At 44.5% G+C, this 21,438-nt stretch overlaps 1 protein-coding gene across 1 annotated transcript; it reads right to left on the reverse strand.

Moving 5' to 3' along the window:
* Positions 1 to 278: 278 nt before the first annotated feature.
* ALDH8A1 (aldehyde dehydrogenase 8 family member A1) lies at positions 279 to 21,071 on the reverse strand. Its single transcript, XM_032844816.1, has 7 exons — positions 20,885 to 21,071; positions 16,763 to 16,910; positions 15,495 to 15,650; positions 13,737 to 13,886; positions 9,559 to 9,815; positions 5,991 to 6,152; positions 279 to 811 (listed from the first exon to the last, which is right to left on the reverse strand). The coding sequence occupies exons 1-7, from the start codon at positions 21,020 to 21,022 to the stop codon at positions 359 to 361; spliced, it is 1,464 nt and encodes a 487-aa protein (XP_032700707.1). The 5' UTR covers positions 21,023 to 21,071; the 3' UTR covers positions 279 to 358.
* Positions 21,072 to 21,438: the final 367 nt, after the last annotated feature.

Below are 21,438 nucleotides of genomic sequence, written 5' to 3' on the forward strand. Positions count from 1 at the left end.
ATTGACATTCTTATATATACGTAAAAATGAAAACAAGAAATGATTATCTGTGAATTTCCAAGAATTCAATCAAAACAATGAAAAAAACTACAGCGAAGACGCAATAGAGAAGGAACCTGACCATTACTTGGCTTCCTTTTTGTGCATTCCTGCTCAGAAGTCTCTTCTTTGACTCCACAGGGAACACAGACAGCCTCTCTGTGACAACGAATGAAAAGGACAAACTGCGGAGCAAGAGGTAGAGAAACCCCGCGGAGCGGAGATGTGGCAGGAATTTATGCCGGGATATCTGCTCGCTGCACTGGGCTACTGATTCTCTGCAGCCGGCCGTGGACCATGGCTTCTCCACTAGCCAGGGTCAGTGTTTAATGGTGATGGTTTTGACTTCAGTGAAAAATTCGTAAGAGTCCTTGGCTCCTTCTCTACCTACCCCAGAACTCTTCATCCCCCCAAAAGGAAGGTTGAGCTCTCTGATGAGCCAGCAGTTTGTCCAGACCAAGCCAGACTGCAATTTCTTAGCCACCCGGTGGATACGGCCCACGTTGCTGGACCACACCGTGGCTGCCAGCCCGTATTTAACACTGTTGGCTCTTTGAATCACTTCTTCTTCGCTCTCGAAGGGGACGACACACGTCACTGGACCAAATATCTCTTCCTTCATGCAGCAAGATTCATCCTTAATGTCTGTTATCACTGTGGGAAGCATAAAGTATCCTGCACGATTCCTGGGGGGGAGACTCAGCGTGTCCACCCCCTCACCACACAGAATCCGGGCCCCTTCCAACTGGGCTCTCTTGATGTAACTTCTGACCTGGGAGGGTGAAAACCATGATTAGCAACATCTCACCATTTGCCTTGACACAAAGCGGCAGAAAGCTCAATATTTTTGAATCATCTAGGAAGTATGGATAAGGCCGTTGCTAAGAAATCTAAAGTTGATTGTCTTATTGCTCAGCAGCTAAGCCTGAGGGCAGAAGTGCTCTGACCATCATTTGGGCAGTCAGCCCCCAGACGGAAGAGGAGGGGTGTCATTTCTTTACTGTCTAAGTCCGAGACACATAGATAAATGCTTTTCATACATTCTCATTTAATTCTCTCAAAACTCTATTAGCTATGTATTATTACCGCCTATTTGCTGATGATAAAATTGGACCTCAGGAAAGGTAGATGGTTCCTACCACTAGTAAACAGGAAAGCTAGAATTCACACTAATAGATACACAAAAGAATAGTTACTCCTTGTGCGGGGCGGCGGGGGAGGGGGCTCTGTCCATTGCAGAATATGGGAGATTGAATGGTGCATAAGATTTCATGAAAGGCCAAGAAAGGCTTCCCGAACAAATCATTTCTAACTTCTAGTCTCATTACTGACTGCATTCGGAAAATATATCTAGTTAATATAGAATAGCTAACTATAATGGGAAATAAATTATGTAATAAGTAAACCCAGTAACTTGGAGACAGTGACAGATGTTTATTCACAATGGTGGTAGAAATGACTCCTTATAAAAGGATACGTACGTTTATGTATGGAAATTTCATTGCAGTCACAATGATAACATTATCCTACCCCTGAGCATAGGAGAAGTAGAAAAGTGATCTCAAAAATTAAACGTATAAAACAACAGTTAAGCGGTACATCAAAGGCAGGGTAAATTTTGAAGCCATACTTTGGATCCCTACGTATCACATATTCACCTGAGCATTCTGTCCCGTGTTAGGGAAGTTCTCCATTGTAGAACCATGCTCAACATAGAGTTATGTGTTTGCCATAGAAAAATTAAAAAGTACTGTTGTCTTATTTTTAATTTTGCTCTAGCTTCGAGAACACTTAATAAACCATGAGGTCAAAGACTTCTAAAAGATAGACTATTTGGAACAACTTTGTATTCCCCTCTGCTACACATTTGCCCCCAACATGTGCAATGATCTCAAAGCTCTCCCGGAAAAAGCCCTTGTCTAGTTTGCAGATGAAAACTAAATTAGGTCTGGACTTCTCTTTCCCCTATTCTCTTACTCCTCTTGAAACAACCCACTTAGATTAATTAAAAGATGCCAAAGGCAGCATAATGCGTGTACAGGGGAAGTCCAGGCAAAGATCTCCAGGAGCACCTGCTGAATGCAGGGCCAGAACTTTTTTCCGTGATTAAACACAGAGTGGCTTCAGATCATCTCATCTATGTGGAATTTCATGATTATCTCGGAGACATTCTTGGATAACAAAATATGAAGGAAAGTGTCTGTTTTCAAAATGCAAACCTTTCAAAATGTTTAATATATAAGATATATTAAACTCACACTAAACTAAATTTATTTTCTGGATGATAGAATGATATTTCAACTAGCAGCTCAGGAACTGAGATGTTCAGGAAAATGTGAAAAAAGAAAATGTTGTGACTGCTAATATGCCATAAAATGTATAAATTATAACTACAAAACTTTCTCTAAGAGCAGAGAGTAGCTAGTACTTGGTAGCTTTGCCCATAAAATCCTAGCACAGAGGTCAGGTGGGTGGGCGGGGAGCCCCAAGAGTTCAAATCCCAGAGTCTCCACTTGCTTGCAGAGGGATTTTCAATGCTCAGTTTCCCCTCTGAAAAATGGGAATAAGACTCCCATCTATTCATAAGCTTAGATAAAATGTATGTAAAATATTTAGCACAATGTCTGGCACGCAGTAAGTCTTTTGAATGCCAGCCACCACTGGTGCTGTTGGTGAGGAAGGTGATGGTATCACACACCATCTGAGGCTTACGAGCTGGGAAATTTCAGAGACATGCCCACCCTGCAAGTCAGTTTGTTTTAGTTTGTTTGTTTGTTTTTTAATCCAACAAAAGAAGCTAGCAAACTGCAAAAGTGGACCTTTGTTAACAGCCTGCAGCCTGGCCCTATAGGGGAATGCACCTGTGAATTTGCCCTGCGCTCCGCCAGCCTCGCTGTTAACACTCAGAATCCCATTTCCGATTTCCTGCATCTTTGGGCAGGCTGGCATTGAGCCAGATTCTCTGGACAGTCGCGTGGAAAAGGACTCGAGGGGGGAAAAAGAAAAACAAAAAGCAATCTGTGAAACAGGCAGAGAGCCTTTTCTACCCTCCTTGAGGAGAGAGTCGCCTGCATCCCAGGGAGGCAGGCCAGTCACTCGTCCACTTAGGAGCAAGCTGCATCTCTGTGAGGTTCTGAGCCCTTTGCCATGACCGAACAGCTTAACAGCTTCTGCATATTCTAGTCGGACTCCTGGGTCACTGCCTCGCCATCTATCCTGACAACCACAGAGAAGCAAGATGGACACAAAGACCCCAGACTCTGCAGGGCTAGTTTGCTTCAAAGCAGACACAGACAAGCTGCAGAGGAGAAGTGGGATAGAAGATGGTCGCCTGGCCTCCCCTGGGACGCAGCCTCCACAGCTCTCTGGTGAGAGGTGAGGACAGATGACCACTGGTGGAATGTCTGCACGCCCTTCTTGATCTCCAAACCGGCATACCCAGCTGAAAAGAGTCCCACTGAAAAGGCCACATTTACACTGCCCTAGCTGCTTCCATTATCTCTCTCTCTCTCTCAAGGGCCAAGATACCCAGCGCCTCCTCACAAGAATCCATCTGCAAGCCCCCCATCATGGGTCCACCTGGTGGGAGACTCAGAGGGGGAAGTCATAACTCCTTGCATCTGGGCACCTGTGCTCAAGGTGGAGCAGTGAAGATGACAGATGTCCAGGAGCCATCAAAGTCTTAGTAGGACTGCCCCGTGGCCTCACATGGGGGAGGCAATGTAAGCCCACCTGCGGGGCGCTCTACTCTAGCAGGGAGAGATCCAGTCTGTAGGACGACAAAACAAGAGGGCTCCACTGATCGCAGCAAGTTTATATGTGGTGGAGTAATGGGAATACGATCTTTAGTGTTCTTCCCTAGAAAAATAAAAATAAAATAAAATGGCCAGGACACCTGGGTGGCTCAGCTGGTTGAGCATCTCCCTTTGGCTCAGGTCGTGATCACAGGGTTCTGGGATGGAGCCCAGCATGGGGCTCCCTGCTCAGCTGGGAGCCTGCTTCTCTCTCCCCACGCTGCTCATGCTCTCTTACCTGCTCTCTCTCTCTCAAATAAATAAAATCTTTTAATAATAATAATAATAATAATAATAAATTGGCCAATGATTAAAGAAATTTTGAAAATTTTTTTTAAGATTTTGTTTATTTATTTATTTGACAGAGATCACAAGTACACAGAGAGGCAGGCAGAGAGAGAGGAGGAAGCAGGCTCCCCAGTGAGCAAAGAGTCCGATGCGGGGCTCGATCCCCAGGACCCTGGGATCATGACCTGAGCCGAAGGCAGAGGCCTCAACCCATTGAGCCACGCAGGTGCCCCAATTTTGAAATTTTTAACTATGTGTACAAAATCTTTCTCCCTAAAAGCAGCAGAGCCATGGAGCTTTCTGAAATGAGTACAGAGTAATTAATTGTACTTTGTTTTAATAAGCAAGTGCCTGAAAAATTATTTTCTATAAGGATCAAGTAGAAAGTCAAGAGAGGTTAATTGAAAAATCTGTAGTTTGACGTACAGTCATGTGCTACATTGGTTTCTTAGTGTGGACAACTGTATCGTGGACTTGGAAGATGTTAGCAAACGGGAAAGCTGCGTGAGTGGATATAGAAACTCTCTGCCCTGAGATTCTGAGACTTTTCTATAAATCTTAAGTTATTCCAAAATAGAAAGTTTATTCCTTTTCTTAGTTATTTGACCGAGATAGAAAATATATCATGGTAAAAATACAAGGGAGTTTTTAAAAACTTCTGTTTGAAAGATAAATTTGGGCTTATGTTTGAATATGGTCAGGAAAAAAAAAGCAAACTGCTAACTGTAAGCTTCACCATTTTCAGAGTTACTCATGGCACTTAAGTACACTACATTGAAAGGACAGTAAGCAAACAAAATCCAACCAACATGTTAAATAAACACTTGTCTTTCCAGCATAATTTGGTTTCATAGAAGATGGTATTTCTGGGCTAGGATTCGTGAGGGAGTGGTTGACACCGGGCCTAAAACCTCGTCAATGTTTCAAGTCTTAAAAAAAAATCAAATATCATTTGTGGTTTAGATCTATCAGGGTTCTTGGATTTTTTCCACACCTTCTGTGGCTATAATGCTAGAAACAACGGGAATCCCTTCTGATGTCCTGCAGGACTGTTTCAAACCCTCTCTTCCCTCCTGAGCCCTCAGCACCTTCTCCCCTCTTCACCCTGCTTCGTAGTTCACTGGGAAAACCGAAGAAGTAAGAGGAGACCACTGAGCTGCTATACCCTTGGCTAAGAGCCTCTGTGCTTCACAATGCTGTAAAGAACAAAGTTAAAATGTAGTAAATCTCCCAATTCTATGCAGAGTCAAAGATTTCTACAGACTTAAGTAAAGGCTCTGTCCCTCACTGGCTAACAGACAGGGGTACATCTTCCTTGGTGGGTCTCAGTTACCACAGCTGAAAACAAAGTCCCCCAGCTCCAGCGTTCTGTGACTTATTTTGGGAGTCACATCAGGTAATACATGAAGATGATCTTAAAGACCTAAATTCCAGAGACCATCAACGGCTTCTCCCACGTAGACTACCACTAACTCTACCCACTAAGGGCCACGTAACCAGCAGGCATGGCACGTCCAGAATTGCATCTGCTGTAATGCCACAGGCAGAACCCATTCTACTGGGAACTTTTATCAATGGAAATCCTGCCTCCCTTAATCCACGTCATTCTTATCCGCTGACCCTTATGTTTAAAATTTCTCTTCCTTGCTCTCAATGGTATCTACATGCTGACATCTCCAATTCATTTATTCCGTGTAGACATGGCTTTAACCTGGACAACATTTGTAGACACTGTACCCAGAGACCATTTCCTACAGGTCAGAATTTTTTTAAGAACAGGGTGGTAATGACAACATTTCAAAGCAGAAATGTGTGCTATGCCCTGCACTGGGCTTCTCCCCAAACTCCCATTGCAGAAAATTGACTTACTTTCTCCAAATGAGCTTTACTTATCAGAGCTCCCATGCTGGCCGATGGATCAGAGGGAATGCCAACTTTCCACATTCTGGTAGCTTGTACAAACTTCTCCAAAAATTCACTATAGATGCTCTTCTGGACAAAGATTCTGCTGGTACAGAGGCAGATTTCGCCCTGCCAAGAATGACACATGAAGACAATGATGAGACACACTCCTTCATGAGTAGGTCACCCTGCATCTCTGGTCACCTACCTGCCAGGTGCCAGGCACTGCTCTAGGCCATGGGAGACACTGATAAATAAAACAAAGTCCCACCACCAGGAACACACACTCTTGTGGAGAAGTCAGACAACAGCACAGGTCAATGAGCTCAATCAATAATACAATTTCAGGTCATGAGCAAAACAATACAAGAAAACTAAGCAGAGGATGGGAACAGAAATCAATGGGAAAGTGCTGCTTGTAGTCCCTTGGAGTAAAGGGAGTTCTGGAAGGGCCTTGTAGGGAGGGGCTGTTTGAATTGACCCTTGGTTGGTGGGGAGGAGCTGGCTGGGCTAGATGCCAAGGAAGGCAATTCTCAGGAGGCAGGGTGGACCGGCTTCTTGCTGCAGGAGCGTGCTTGCAGGGGTGTGGTGTGTGAGGCAAGGCAGAAGGCAGGCAGGGCTGAGGCTGGGAGTGGAGGCAGGAATGGGGGCAGGGAGAGTAAGAAAGGAGGGCAGGAGGTGAGAGCAAGGCCCTACCATGCGGAGTCCCACAGACTCACAAAGAGTTTGCATCTTGCTCCCGGGATCATGAAAGGCCGGTGGAAGGCTTTAAGCAGCAGCATGATATGATCGATTTCCATTGTTAAAGAGTTGTTTCGGCAGCCATGGGGAGTAGAATGGAAGAGAACGAGAGTGGGGTCAGGGTAGAGTTCACAGCATATTCCAGCAGTCCAGGCATGCGGAGGTAGCTTGTACCAGGACAGGACCAGCGGAGCTGGGCAAAGTGATAGGTATCCACCGACATCACCAGATTCATAAAGGGACATGGAACCCCCAAGTGCGAGAAAACTGGTATTGGTGCTCTGTGGAAGCAGGGGAGGTTCCAGGATATATTAGAATAATTGAACCAAAAAGATGGGTTGATGGATTAGTGAGATAGGAGGTTGGGGTAAGAACAAGGTCGAGTCCCAGGTTTTTGATGGAACCTCAGATGGTAGTGCTTTAGCCCCCAAAGGCAAGCCTAAGGCAAGGAGAGGAGCGGTATTGCAGGGATAGGGGATGGAGGGAAAGCAAGAGATCTGCTTGGCATGGGTTAAGGTTCGGATGCCTCCTAGACATCCAAACAGAGATACTGCCTGTTCAGGGCAGAGGTGCTAACAGGAGCCTGAGGGAAAAATGATCTTTACTATCATCTGAATATAGCATGCGGTCACTTACAAACCACAGTCTAGACATCTCAAATCATTATGTATGTATGGTTAGTACATTTCTGCATAAATAACGATTTTCACCACATTTATATTTGATCTTCAAACCATCCTAAGGATGGAATATTTCTAATTATTTTGACAGCTGTGCAAAGGTGTATTGTCCAAATCAAATAGGCACTGTTTTGGAAAAAAGAATTCTCTCTGCAACCCAGCATCACTATAAGAACTATCTGTGTATCTGGCTTGGGAACTCTCTAGACACGAGTGTCCCCTGCCGTGTGGGGAGGGAGGGTGTGGTAAAGAGAGTTGGGGGGTTACACAGTCAGGGTTTTCCTGATTACTTAGTGCCAGGAAAGGCTAGGTAATGCCAGGATCTCTGGTAGCATGACTTTTGAGGAAATGAGAAAAGGGAAATATTATTTATTGCATTCCAGAGACCGTGCAGGGTGCTTTTTTCATAACAATTCTACGATGCCATAGGTTTCCCAGCTTACAATTAGGAAATGGAGCTTTGAACGAACCCAAGCCCAGGGCCACCAGGCACCGGAAGTTTCAACTTCAGGCCGAGTGATGCTGAAGTCCATTCATTTCTTCAGTGTCTCACAGCTTGTCTAAGTGTGACTGCGACTGCGCCTCTGGCGGAAGGAGACTACGTGTGGCAGAGATGTTTCAAAGGGGCCCATTATGTTCAACTGAGGAAGAAGTGTTCACTACATGGGACTCAGCTCTTGGTTAAGGAAAAAGAAACCAGCCCCTGTAGTTTGCCTAAAATGTGCCTATTGTCTTAAATTAGCCAGTTGGGTTCCTGTCCTCTTCCCCAAGGACATTTAAAATACCCCCCAAGAGGAAGGTTCTCTTAGCAATTTCAAGTTCTGGCACAATCCTGGTAGCCAAGAAGCCACAGTCCATCTCATCACTCAGAGTACGTTTTTTTTTTTTTTTCATGCAGAGTTCACCTGATGGCCTCTGGGCTGTTTCGCAGTCCACAGCTTGTCCCTGACCCCCGTGTTGTCACTAAGACACCAAAACACTTGATTTCATTGTTCATTTGGATACTTGTTTACTTTAATGATTGAAATAGCTGTATCATAAAATTGCAAGTCTATTTTCTAAAATCTTAAAATTTAAGTCTGTTGATCTAGAAAAACGCTCTCTACAGACACAGTGAAACCACTTTCTCTAAGAATGACTGTGAGAGAAATAATTACAATGATAACAATCACAAAAATAACCACTGTCAAGAATGGTTTTCATTCTACAACTCACAAAAACGCTACTGGAAGACATCATTACTTCTCCCAGGAGTTTCCAGGCAAGGAAATGAAGGTTCAAAAGGTTACGTAAAACAACTTGGGCAAGTTAAATAAAGATATATCTCACTTCACTCATCTTTCTTTCTATGGCAGTTCTAACTCTTTAGTAGATTCTTTGTTCACTGCTAAAATTTTTAAAAAGCAGGCCCTTTGGAGAAAATCATTCAGTATTTGTGCACACCTGCTCTACCCAAGACCTGATGCTGGGGCGTTTAAAGTCGAATGTAGCCCCAGAGCAGACTCTGTGAGGTTTACCATCAGGTCTATCTGGGTCAGTGTTCCTAACCTTTTGGGATGCCACTGCCTTGAAGAATCTGCTGAGAACTGTGGCTTCCAGAAAAACATCTGTTACACAATTTCGGGAGATACCAAGTTGCCCATGACTCTGTGACATCAGCAACGTCCCCTAGACTGGTTTAGGCATTTATTTCTAAGTGTGTGCTACATTTGGGATGCTTTGGGGAGCACAAGGTTTACTGGAGATAGGACATTCAGAGAGCAAGAAGAGAATGGGGACAACTCTATGAATACAGGGATGAAAAAGCTTAGAGGAGCAAACAGTCAATCATTTTGCCCATGGCTTATACCCAATAAAGCTCAAGAACAGGTGTTTGCCCAACAGAAGCTGTGCTTCCACAAGAACCACAGATGGACATTGAGATAAAACAGAGTCGATGGCATAACACAATGTCAAAATCTCCTTTCCCTGAAATAGCCCCAGATTGACCCACTCACTCCTGGCTTGGCACTGTGATGAAACGGATCCAGGCTGACTGGGTCACAGAATTTTAAAACAAACAAACAGACAAACAAACAAACTCAAAACAAAACACACCAACCCAGAGGACACACCTGGTTGGCAAAGCTGGACCTGACAGTCGTTGGAATGCACTCCTCCAGGTTGGCGTCCTCGAAGATGATAGCGGGGTTCTTGCCCCCCAGCTCCAGGGACAGCTTCTTGCAGTGCGGGGCACTCAGCTGTGTGATCCTCTCAGCCGTGGGCTGGCTCCCCGTGAAGGAAATGAGGGGTACCTCTGGATGGGACACCAGGGCCTCGCCAACGCTGGGCCCTGTTCCAAACACAATATTTACCACACCTGGTGGGACACCTGGACAGGAAACAGAACAGTCTCCAGGTCCGTATCTGAATGGGATGCAGAAACAGTAACAGAAATTACAACAGTAATCCTCCATGTGTTGAGAACTTTCAGTGACAAGGAGGTTCTCCTTGGAAGTGAAGTAGTTCGAATGGAAGGGAGTGTATTTTATGGTTGTCTCTAGTTTAATGGCAAAGCAAATACTATAGCACAAATCCAGTGTGCCCTAGGTGGGATATTTCCAGGTGCTTTGCCTTAGAAAAATGAAGAGTGGAACCTTCTAATTAATTCATTCCATAATATTGACTAGGCATCAAGGGCTCGGGTCACAGAGATGTCCTCAGGCAGGCCAAGCCCTGTAAGGTAGAAGAACCCTGCTCCACATGGGCGTTGAGGAGTCATGATTCAGTGTGAAAATGTGAAGTGGACAGAAGGAGAGATTCACTGGCTTGGCTCAGGAAAGGGAGGGAGGGCTCCCTTGGGCTCCCTTGGGCTCTCTTGGGCTCCTCCAAGAAGGTGAGTATTGAGTTAAAGGTCCTGTGTCCCATGGTACAGACATACACTCTAGAACTGATTTAAAGTGCCAAATACATCCTAAAACGGGAGCCCCATCTTTCTAGCATGAGACCCTAATGCTCCCCACTGGCCCCTCTACACTAAGGCCCTAGTTTGCCAGATAGATTAATACCATTAAGTGCCCGCATTCACTGTGGGCCAGTCACTGCTGGAAGCGATCTAGATCTCCCAGCTACTGGATGAGACACGTAGGACTCATATCCTCACCTCAACCAATCTGAGGCAGAATGAGGCTAAAGGGCAACCACTAGGAGGCAAAACCGGGGGCACACGGTTAACAAATAATTATGTGAATGAATGAATGGAGACTTTACATTATCCAAATCAGAAATGGTCCTTGACTCTGGAAAGCTTTATGTGTCCAGAAAGAAAATCTAAGTGCAATCGTATTGTGTCTTAGGGTTTAGGAGATTAGCTGAGTTTCTTTCCCATATTTCTCCAGCCTGGAAGTACAGAGATGCAGAAAACCTCCAATGTGTAAAGTTTATTAACTACTTCCCTGCTCCCACTATCTTTCCGTGTCCAGGTTAGACATTCTTTTCCGAACAGAAACATGCTCTGTTGGATTCAAACCATCTCTTCCAGAATATGCTTTTAGAGTACAAATAACAAGTGGGCATTGATGATCCATCATCAACCAGAAGACCTTCCTATCAAGCCAGAGCCCTGGTGTGATCACCTGAGGGGATCACCCCCTTCACATGAGCCTCAGAGACAGGTGTGGGGAATCAATGACTCCTGGTGGTATCCAGGGGAGCTTCCCCTCTAATGGCCTCTCCTTTACCCGCAGGTGCACACATACTGAAATCTAGCTTGGGTTGGTCCTGGATCACAGGTCACTGCCATGGAGGGCAGGCCCAGAGTCAGACACCATGTGACAGCCACTAAGCCCGTGTTGGGGCAAAGAGGGGGCTCAGGAGAGTGACCCTCATGGTGGTTGATGGGGGGAGAAACAAGGTCAAGTTTCCCACCATTTGCAGGCCGGGGGGTCCTGCATCTCCATCAGACAGGGAGCATGTGAATATTTGCCCAATACTTTCTGATTGGGGTTTGGGGGCAAGAGAAGGTGGACTATTGGGCTTTATAAATCCTGAAGGCAAAAATGGATCAAATCACTGCTAATGTATACAACAGCATTTTAATGAAGAGTGAAGAAAACTCAGAAACACTACGTATTTATCATCCCAGGAAAATGAGTTCACTTCAGCAGGCCAATTGCCCTCTACACAACGGCATTAACACTTTACATTCCCTTGAGCTTTGGTGTTAATGTGTTTACCTACTGGCCAGTAATTCTCAGCACCACTTTGCCAATTTGATCGAGACAATAATGAAATTTTTCTACCCTTAAGATATGCCAGTTACCAGAGAAAGGAGGAACTATGTTGGCAAATGATAATTCATTAAAACTCAGAATAGGTGGCTAACAGACAGCACGGGGCATAGATTCCCTGCACCAGGGACCGGGATGGGGAAGGATGGCAACAAGCTTCCACTGGGCAGAACAAAACTAGGAAAGGACAGAAATCTGCTTGCCCTGGACACTGCAGGAATGAGGCAGGCGTCTGGTGCTGTCAAGAAGGAATAACTGTTCTAGAACTATAAAAGGAGCACTCACTGTATACTTTTAAAATTACTTTACTTCACAGGAGGGTCAACTGTCAAGTCTGTTTGAATGCTCCGGACCCGAGGACTGGCTCTATAAATATCAAGAATGCACCAGCAGGTCGTCTTAGTTTTCTGTTGTGTACAGTATTCAACACATCTCGTACAGATTCTCAAGCCAAATGGAGAAACTGAGGGCTTAAGACAGGTGCAATTTGAGCCTTACACTCTCCGTAGCGCCCAGAGGAAGAAAGTTTAGCAAAGCCACAGAGGCAGGGAAGGAAGGAAGAACTGTCTTGGTATAACAAGCTTATTCATTCACAAGAAATAAGATCAACGCTATGCAAATACTTGGAAATGTAGAACTCTCCTGTAGCCCAGGAGCTGGGCATATGGAAAGGGAGAGTGCTTAGGGAAGAGAAATCTTCATAGATCAAGATGTGGTTGACTTCAAGAGAGAGTGTTTCTGGGAACACAGCTCTGTGGCTTCACCCCACCTGCAGGGCTGCCCTCCCCAACATAGATCACGGCACAGCATCGGCCCCTTCTCTCTACTCCAGGGAACCTATAGCCAACAGAGAGGGAAGAAAGGCCTTGGAACTCTGTAGATACTAGGCACTTAATTTTGCAAAGAATGGCATTAGAAAGTGATCCCTAATGTAAAGAAGGAATGATACCCTTGGAACATGGGAGAGATAGGCACATTTCTGTCATAACCCTCTAGAAGCCTAGGGCATCCATAAATGTCACCCCAAAGGCTGAATCTGGGAGGCCTCATTCCTCTGTACAATACAAGGGAAATGAGCAGCTAGACTAGGGTCATAAGGCCACATAGTTCACCCTGCCATCTAAATCCTGGAGTAAAAACTGGCTCAACTTTCTTGGAAGCCAATATGTATGTTTTTGCTTAGAGAGATGAGGTATCCAGAAGAGGGAGGTATGGGTTCTTTCCAACCACCTACTTTATGGATATGGGTGAGCCCGACACTACCTTCTCTGTGGACTTGAAGGAAGCACACAGAGCAGGGTGCGTATGGAGACCTGAGTGGAGGGACCTAACAGCAAGGGGCTTTCCTGTGGGTTGCAAGCTAGGTTCTCCTGACACAACCCTGGTGCAGAGTCAGACCACATCCATGCTGAGTTATACCCTAGAACCTACCCAGGAACATACCTTGGATGTGGCCAGGACGCTGTTGACATAAAGAGGCCAAGGAGCCATATTATATCAGCTTCCACACGGTGGCTCCAAATGTAGAGAAAACTGAGGGAGGTATATTCAAATCTCTTAAAAATGCCCATTTCTAGCAGGTATCATATAACCATACAAACCAGAGAAGTACTTAAGGGCAGTCTTATTTGCATCAAGATTAACAAGTGGTTCAAATAGAAGATTTTAAACCATCCACTGAAGACGATCTCTGGGGCAGGCTGGTGTGGGAGTTGACAGGGATCTTTAAGCCTGTTCTCACTTACAGGTGTGCAATCATGCCACTGCCTGCCAACCCCCCCCAACCCCCGCCGGGAGGACAGGGGTGAAGAGGAAGGAGTGTGATCCAACCCTGTGTGTGAAGGGGATTTCTCAGAAAAGAATCAGAGAGAGGAAAACCAAAGATGTCAATGGAATCAATTTTGGCGAGCAGATTTCTAGTCAGAACAACTTTTCACATGTCAGAGACGCTGTGGCGGCTGAGACCCCCCAAACTTGCAACCCCAAAGCCAGTCCTGCACCTCTCCAAAGCCACTGCTCATTACCTGCTTTCTCCAGGAGTTTGCACATCATCCACGCCGTCACTGACGTCAGCTCGCTGGGCTTGGCTATCACGGTATTGCCAGCCGCGATGGCCGGCGCCACCTTCCAGGTCAGCAAGTAGAGTGGCAAATTCCAAGGGCTGATCAGACCAGCTACAAGAGGAGAACAGAAACGCTGCCACCAAAGGCAGGACCCTCAAACTAGACTGGCCAGACTGGGTTTATTGACGTGGAACTCCTCCACCCTGCATGAAACTTAGGCTTACCCTTCTAAAACCCCCACCTTGGCTTACTTGTAGCCAACTTTGGGGAAATAACTCTAAAATGTATTATAAGGAACTGTGCCTCTTAAAACTATAAAGCAATACAATTTACTCTTCTCTTGTTGATGTAACAGCTGTATTTATGAACAAGGGCAATGTAAGCTCCAGGGCCAAAAGGCTGTCTGTCACCTGTTACTAAACAGTTCCAGAATGTGATGAGTTTTGAGATTTATAGACTGGCCTTTACATTTTTTTTAAAGTTCTCTCTCCTTCTTCATCATCCAACTGTCTAGCTACTATTTCTTTTAAGTTTTTCCATCACTGTTTCTAACCTGTTGTGGATTAAGGCATAAAATCTCAAGCTTTTTAGAATTAGTGGTAAAATAAGAGCAAATGCATTCTTAGTCTGCCACGTGGGGGCCTTCTGATTAGTAAAGCCAGGGAAACTTGATGCATAGACTATGAAATCCATTTTGGCCAGTCAGAGGATTTTTTAATAAAAAATTCTCTCTGGGTTATCACCTGTTTCATGACCAGATAGAATTGCTAAATAAGTAACAGAACCAGCATCTAGAATGTGTCTCCATGCAATGTTCTGAAACCATAAAACTTCCAACTATAAAACTCTCAAAAAAAAAATTTACTTTATGAATTTGTAAATGGATTCATCTTATTTATACTCTTCCCTTAAACCTATGTTGTGAAAGTCAACATATATTTTATATGATTATATTTCTCACTAGAAAATCTTTTCTTTATAGGATAACAGAGTTTTTTTTCAGCATGATATATCACCATACTTCTAAGAGAGAAGTTTGAGTTTTTCCTAATTCCTTCAAAATATGATTTCCAAAGAGTTCAAATAACCAAAGTGGTAATGTGTCCTGTTTTCGTTCCTTTAAATTTATTTACTTTTATCCCATCATAAAATGTAACTAGTTAAGTATGCGTATTTGGGGGTTGGAGGAACAGTGACATCTAGTGGGTAGTTTGAGTCATTGCTCAGGTTCACTTATCTAAAAGAAAGCAGGAAGCAGTTAATTCACAGCGCCCTACACGTACTAATTTAATTGACACTAACATATATAAATATAAAATTAAAACTATTCTCCCAGCTTTTAAGACAAGAATCCTGAGGTATAGAAATGTAATGAAACTGGCCCCCGCACATACCCAAAATCCTTGCTCTTGACTACAAAATTCTCTGGGGGAAAAAAATGTTTTTTAATGTGGGGGGCGGGGGGAACCTTTGTATGTGAATTTCCTCCCGGCATCCTTCTTTTCCTGCTAATTTCCCAAGAACAGTGTTCCAGGAATAAGTAGAGAATGTGAGACAAAGAAAATAAACTAGAAATAGATTTTTGAGGCCCATTCATTTTCAGCCGAAGTAGAAGTCATCTCTTTCCTTCCTCCCGGTCTCTTCCTTTAGACGAGTTCTACAGAACGGAGGGAGCATCCCTGGGCACCCCCGCAGAGCAGGCTTTCCCCAAGCACCCACCGATCCCCACCGGGGCCCGCAAGGTGTAGTGCAGACAGCCCAGGTGGTCCATGTGCGTGCACTCGGACGTGTGGTGCAGGATGCAGGAGGCGAAGAACCGGAAGTTCTGCACAGACCGGGGAATGTCCATGGTTCTGGCCAGTGTTAGGGTTTTCCCTGAAAGAAGCCAACAACAGAAAGCACCGTCCGCCTGCTTCCCCGGGGGATGGAGCAGACATGATCACACACGTATCCCAGCTCACACCAACGGAACGTTGGTCCTCTCCAGCCTGAAACATCATCCCCTCACGACTCAGAGAGCTGGTCATGGTCTCATAGAACCGTGAAATAATTAGGTATGAAGTTATCAGATGAAATGGGGGGGGGGTCGTTAAAATTAAGTGAAACCATCTTTGCTTTGCGGGCTGAACAATTCGTGGCTATCATGAATCTGCCAGATGCTACCACTCTGCTCACATCAGCTCTTTCAAGTCAAAATCACCAAGCTTTGTACCCTCTAGGAGGGCTTGGAGTAATGGGTATTAAGACAGCTGTAGCTGCATGACACAATGAAACCACTTTGACAAACAGATGATGTATACTAAACGTCTCCCCAACACGGGGCGGAGTCCTTAAGATGGGAACGTGCCAGAAAGGCTGAGAGGACCCCAAGGATGCCGTGTGGCCCTCACTCACTCACCACGTGCCCCATGTATGCCCTAGCTTCTGAACTGAACAAAAAGAGAAACATAGGTTTTCTGGGTTGTTCCTTAGTTGTCTTTGGTGATTCAGGGGGACCCCCAGTGTCAGCAGCACTGGCAGGAAGCATCTCCTTAAGAGTTTGGACTCAGGCTGCCTTCTAACTTTAAGCTGATTTATAAGCATCCGTATCATTTTAAAAGATCTCGGGGTTTCCCAATAGATATTACTATTGGACATTTAATCCATTACTTACGCCTCTGGGAAGGAGTTAAAATTGGGAAGTTGTGTTGGGAGTTCGATACAGACATACAGATTCTTTCTAAATAACCTGCTCTTCAATTATTTTTGCTTTGAATGGTCTACCTAGAAGGATCCTCTTCTTCCCTTTGCCCCACATCTACTCGAGGGGGGCAACTTGGGGGGGCTACTATGGAGGAAGTACCCGAGTCCCATCCCTTGTAGTTAAGAGGCTGGGGGTCACCTGACCAATCGGAACTAAGGCAGGCATGGCCGACATCTGAGGATTAGTACTGCACTCTTCATTAGGCACCGCACTGGCCAGTACAGGGTGGGCCAGCGGCACTCACCTTGGTCCCTGGATTCTGCCTGGGCCAGCTCCTCCAGGGATTGTTCCAGCAGATCTGCCAGCCGGTGCAGCACCTGCGAGCGCTCCTGGGGGCTCCGGGACGACCAGCCGGGGAAGGCTGCTCTGGCCGCCTCCACTGCGGCTTCAATCTTTGAGGAGCAAGAGGAAGAGGGTCAGCTTAAGACCGTTGCTCCCGAGGTTGGATGAATCCAGAATATACAGGTCCACCTCCGCCTAATTTCCTTCTGCCTGATTTCAAATATTCAAGGCCTCCTCATGCTGAGTTACCTGCAAAGTGGTGTTTATGTGACCAGAGAATCAGGGGCACCACAAAAACAGAGAAGAATGCTCCATTTTGACCAGGGTATTCAGATGCGGCCATCAGAAGGAAGCTATTTGAATGTTAACAGATGCACATTTTTAATCACGTTAAAATACAAAATTTTTTTTCAGTAGTGTATGAGAGAGAAAACATCACTAAGATGTGTAGAATCCCTCAGCTTTTAATCCAGATCCAACATATCTGACAAAGTCTAAAAGTTTATTTGAAATCATATCCTCAGATTGTCATTTCCACTCAAAATGACCACTCGAGGGGTACCTGGGTGGCTCAGTGGGTTAAAGCCTCTGCCTTCAGTTCAGGTCATGATCCCAGGGTCCTGGGATTGAGCCCCGCATCGGGTTCTCTGCTGAGCAGAGAGCCTGCTTCCCTTCCTCTCTCTGTCTGCCTCTCTGCCTAATTGTGATCTCTGCCTGTCAAATAAATAAATAAAATTTTTTTTAAAAAAATGACCACTCAAAAATTACTAATTTTTTATATAAAGAATATGCTAAATGCACAAATTATTTTATTTCACCTGTTTTAGAATTCTGTACCCTGACTATTGCTATGCCCATTTTGTGGATGAGGAAACCGAGGCACAGAGAACTCAAGTAACTCAGCAGAGGTCACACAGCTAATAAGTGACAGTATCAGGACTGAAACCCAGATCTCTGTGGTTCCAAGACCACAGCTGGCCTGCTATGGCAGAGCCACGGTCCCTGTAGCCTGCCTGGCTCTGCCCAGTGAAAAAAGGCCTCTGTGGGAAAGGAGGGCGTCCGTGTTTGAACAGATAGCTTGGAAACCTGGCTTTGGAGCAAATCCAAAAGGAAACAGTATATGGGAAGGTTCGAGCAAGGCCAATTCCTGCAGGCAAAATGAGTCTTGGGGTCTTCAGCGAAGTCGAAGCAAAGTCTTTCCCGGAGATAGCAAATCCATAGCCTGTGTCTCACACGCATGACAAGACTCTAGAATTACTCACAGCTTTCTTCCAACCCTGGGCCCGGGCCCAGCCTCAGAATCCTTTTCCACAGGCCTCAGGCATCCACGAGCCATTTTCTCGTGTCACGTGACCTGACAATTCAGCCGCCCTCTCCCCCGAGATCTGATCCACACTCCTCTGTTTCCTTTATAAACAGAGTCACTTCCAGCTGAGCTGAATAAAGGATGACATGATTCTCCTCTTCATTATAAATTTCTGGAAAAGTGGTGGTTTCTGTTGAAAAGCTGAATCTCTATTGTGGACCCGAGGACGGGATGAAGGGAGAAGGTGGGCTGTGCCGTTCACCACCGGAAGCCACTGCCTCCCCGGGGGCCTGGCTGCCAGCCAGCAAGAGAAGGGCTCCTTCCTCCCATGCTCCGTGTAAAATCTCATCTTCCTGAGGCTGTCGATACAAAATCTGAGATTTTTGCTATGCAGGAAACTCAGGTCCAGTCATATGTTCTAAGGTGGCTTATGTCTGTGTAGTATAGAATACGTATTAAATCTATACGAGCAAAAGCGAACACCTGGAAAGCATTTACGTATGCCAAACAAGAAGGGCTTTGCATCAGTCTGTTTCATCCTCAGAACCACACTAGAAGACGGGTATTACTGTTATTCCCATTTTATAGGTGAGGAGACTGAGGCACAAGGAAGTTCAGCTCTAAGTCAAGACGGTAGATACTGAGCAGTACAGCTGGTCTTCGGAGCCACGCGGTCGGACTCTGGTTTGTGCTTTATGATCGCAAAGCTATCATGTAAATGCCACTGCGAATCTCTGTGTGTGTCTGTGCATGTGCGTGTGTGTGTGTGTGTGTGTGTGTGTGTGTGTGTGATCTAGGCATCAGAGATGAGAATGTTAGCTCACTGTCATCTGTGGAATAAGGGTGATGATAGAGTCTTATGTTATGACTCCCATTGGGTGTAATTTGTATTAGAGGGCTTAGTGAACGTGGAGCACACAGCAAAACCTGTTAGCAACACCAGCAGCACTTTCTTTAAGAGACTTTTTGTGAAACTGGGTGTGCAGTTTGTGTGTTGATGATATTTTTCAAGTGAGCAAAAACTGAGACTTGTGGGATCAGAGAGAATATTTGCAAGTTAAATTGCTGGGAAATCTAAAATATTTATTCCTCTCCTAGCAGATGCCTCTGTACTGCATTCTATCTTCTGAAAAGGCATGAACCATTAGCCGCAGAAAATATTTCAACAACATTTGTCATATTTGTCATTTTTAACAGCACTTTGGAAAACACTTAGAGACCAGGAGGATTGGATAACACAAAGCTGGATTTCCCACATCTATCCCAAGTCATTTGAAACAGAATTGTGGGTTACAGTTTAACCAACAGATTAGCCAATGTTTGCAAACTTTTGTCCACAAGTCTAAAGGTTTTTTTTTTTTTAATGCAAGACAGTTTTAAAATATTATTAATAAAAGAGAAATAATGACTTAGTATCAGAAGGCTTGTTTATATACTTATTCGTATATGAAGACTACAGTTGGCTTTTAAATAATCTAGTTCTAAAAAATTGTTTTAAATAATAAATAAATAATCTAGTTCTTTGTGCCTTAAAAAGTAAAACCCATTAGGCATTAGATGAGCATACACACATTAGCCATATTCATCACCCCAGACACTTTTACATTGTCAATGAAATAACTGATAGCTAATTGAATATATCCAACATTTTATAAAACTTCTTAAATAAAATTTTGCATCACTAAAAAAAATTTTAATGTTTGTACCATTAAGCACTTTGAGTGATGGTGTTAAATTTAAATGCAAGAATACATGTAAATTTGATTTTGCATTTCATCAAAAGATCAGTTTTAAATCACTAGATATTTTAAAGACATAAGGCATTATTAGAGGATAATCTAAAATCAATCCCTGGGTTTTTCACTTTTGCTTGTTTTAGTGGAGCAACAAGTTTTTTGTTGTTGTTGTTTTGTTTTGTTTTGTTTTGTTTTGTTTTAGAAATCCATGAATATAGTGGCAAAGTTAGGCAACGCTTAGTAAAGAAAAGGAAACAGAAACATGGACCATTCTTAACAAAAAATACTTTTTACTAGACCGCTAATAAGGAATGTCTGAGAAATGCAGCTGTGTATTAAGACGCCTCATTGATCACTTGCGTTCTGCACGAAGTCATGGGCTTTGTGCCAGGCATAGGCATCCCGGTTTGAAAGCTCACAGGAGGCCACTTGCTTGTACGTTAGCACCTGTTTTCACTCACCAAAAGAAATAAGAAGAGGATTTTCACTTCTATGAAAAAAGCTGTTACCATACTTATTATTTCTTTCCCAAAAGCCAAGTTGCCTAACGCGTACTTCCTGAAAATGGAGGATAGTCTTCACTTTACACCATTTCAAAAGGTGTCATAAGAACGCTTTCGGATAGCCTGGGAATCCTGCACCCTAAAAGTCCCATTACCAAGCAAACCTTCCCAGCACTAAAATCTTCCCTGCTAGTGTTTGACAATTCTACACCTTTTCCCAACTCCCTTTGCTCCTAGAAAAGTGACACGTAATTCATCAGCACATGAGGCATATTTCCATCTTCCCTAAGTGAATATACTCACCTCTTCTCGCTCTCTTTCTTTTTTTTTTTTTTTAAGATTTATTCATTTATTTATTTGAGAGAAAGAGGGGGAGGGGAGGGGAGGGGCAAAGGCGGAGGAAGAAAGAGCCTTTAAGCAGACTCTTTGCTGAGCACAAGCCCAACGCGGGGCTCGATCCTAAGGCCCTGTGATCACACAGAACCTGAGCAAGACCAAGAGATACTCAACGAACTGCCCCAGCCAGGCACCCCACTCACCTCTTCTTTCCCACTGTTTGGCACTCTGCAATATACTTCCCCCGTGGACGGATCATAAGAATCAAGATAGGAGTTACACGGTACAAACTTTCCATTAATGAAGTTTTCTAGCGTCAGAAGTGCCTTTGTTTCAGCCATGGTGAACGCGGCTTGTGCCTTTCTCCTTGGCAGTTGTCTCCTTCGGTTCTCCCTGCACGTTTCTCTACCCTGAGTTAGCCCCACCCTCGCTTCCAGTCCTAAAGTCCTCATTTGCCAATCAGTGAAAGTGGGAGGTGGCCTGATGCTCAGGAATGTTCCAGTCTCCAAACTCTGAGTGAAGAAGATTTAGGAATATTTCACAGACTTCCAGTTATTATGAGAAAGGGATAATAATATGGTAAGCTTGTGTCCATGGCCCTTTAAGATGTCAGAAGGCACCCATGTGACTTCTTTTATTGGGTTCACACTATAAACTATTTATTGTTCAAACATGGAGGGCCAGACCCTGAAGCAAGTCCTTGACATGAATCCACTCATTTATTCCATGCAACAATGCTTTATAAAGTGAAGTCATT

The sequence above is a fragment of the Lontra canadensis genome, unplaced genomic scaffold (genome assembly GCF_010015895.1).
Source record: "Lontra canadensis isolate GAN:19392208 unplaced genomic scaffold, GSC_riverotter_1.0 scaffold156, whole genome shotgun sequence".
Lineage (NCBI taxonomy): Eukaryota > Metazoa > Chordata > Mammalia > Carnivora > Mustelidae > Lontra > Lontra canadensis.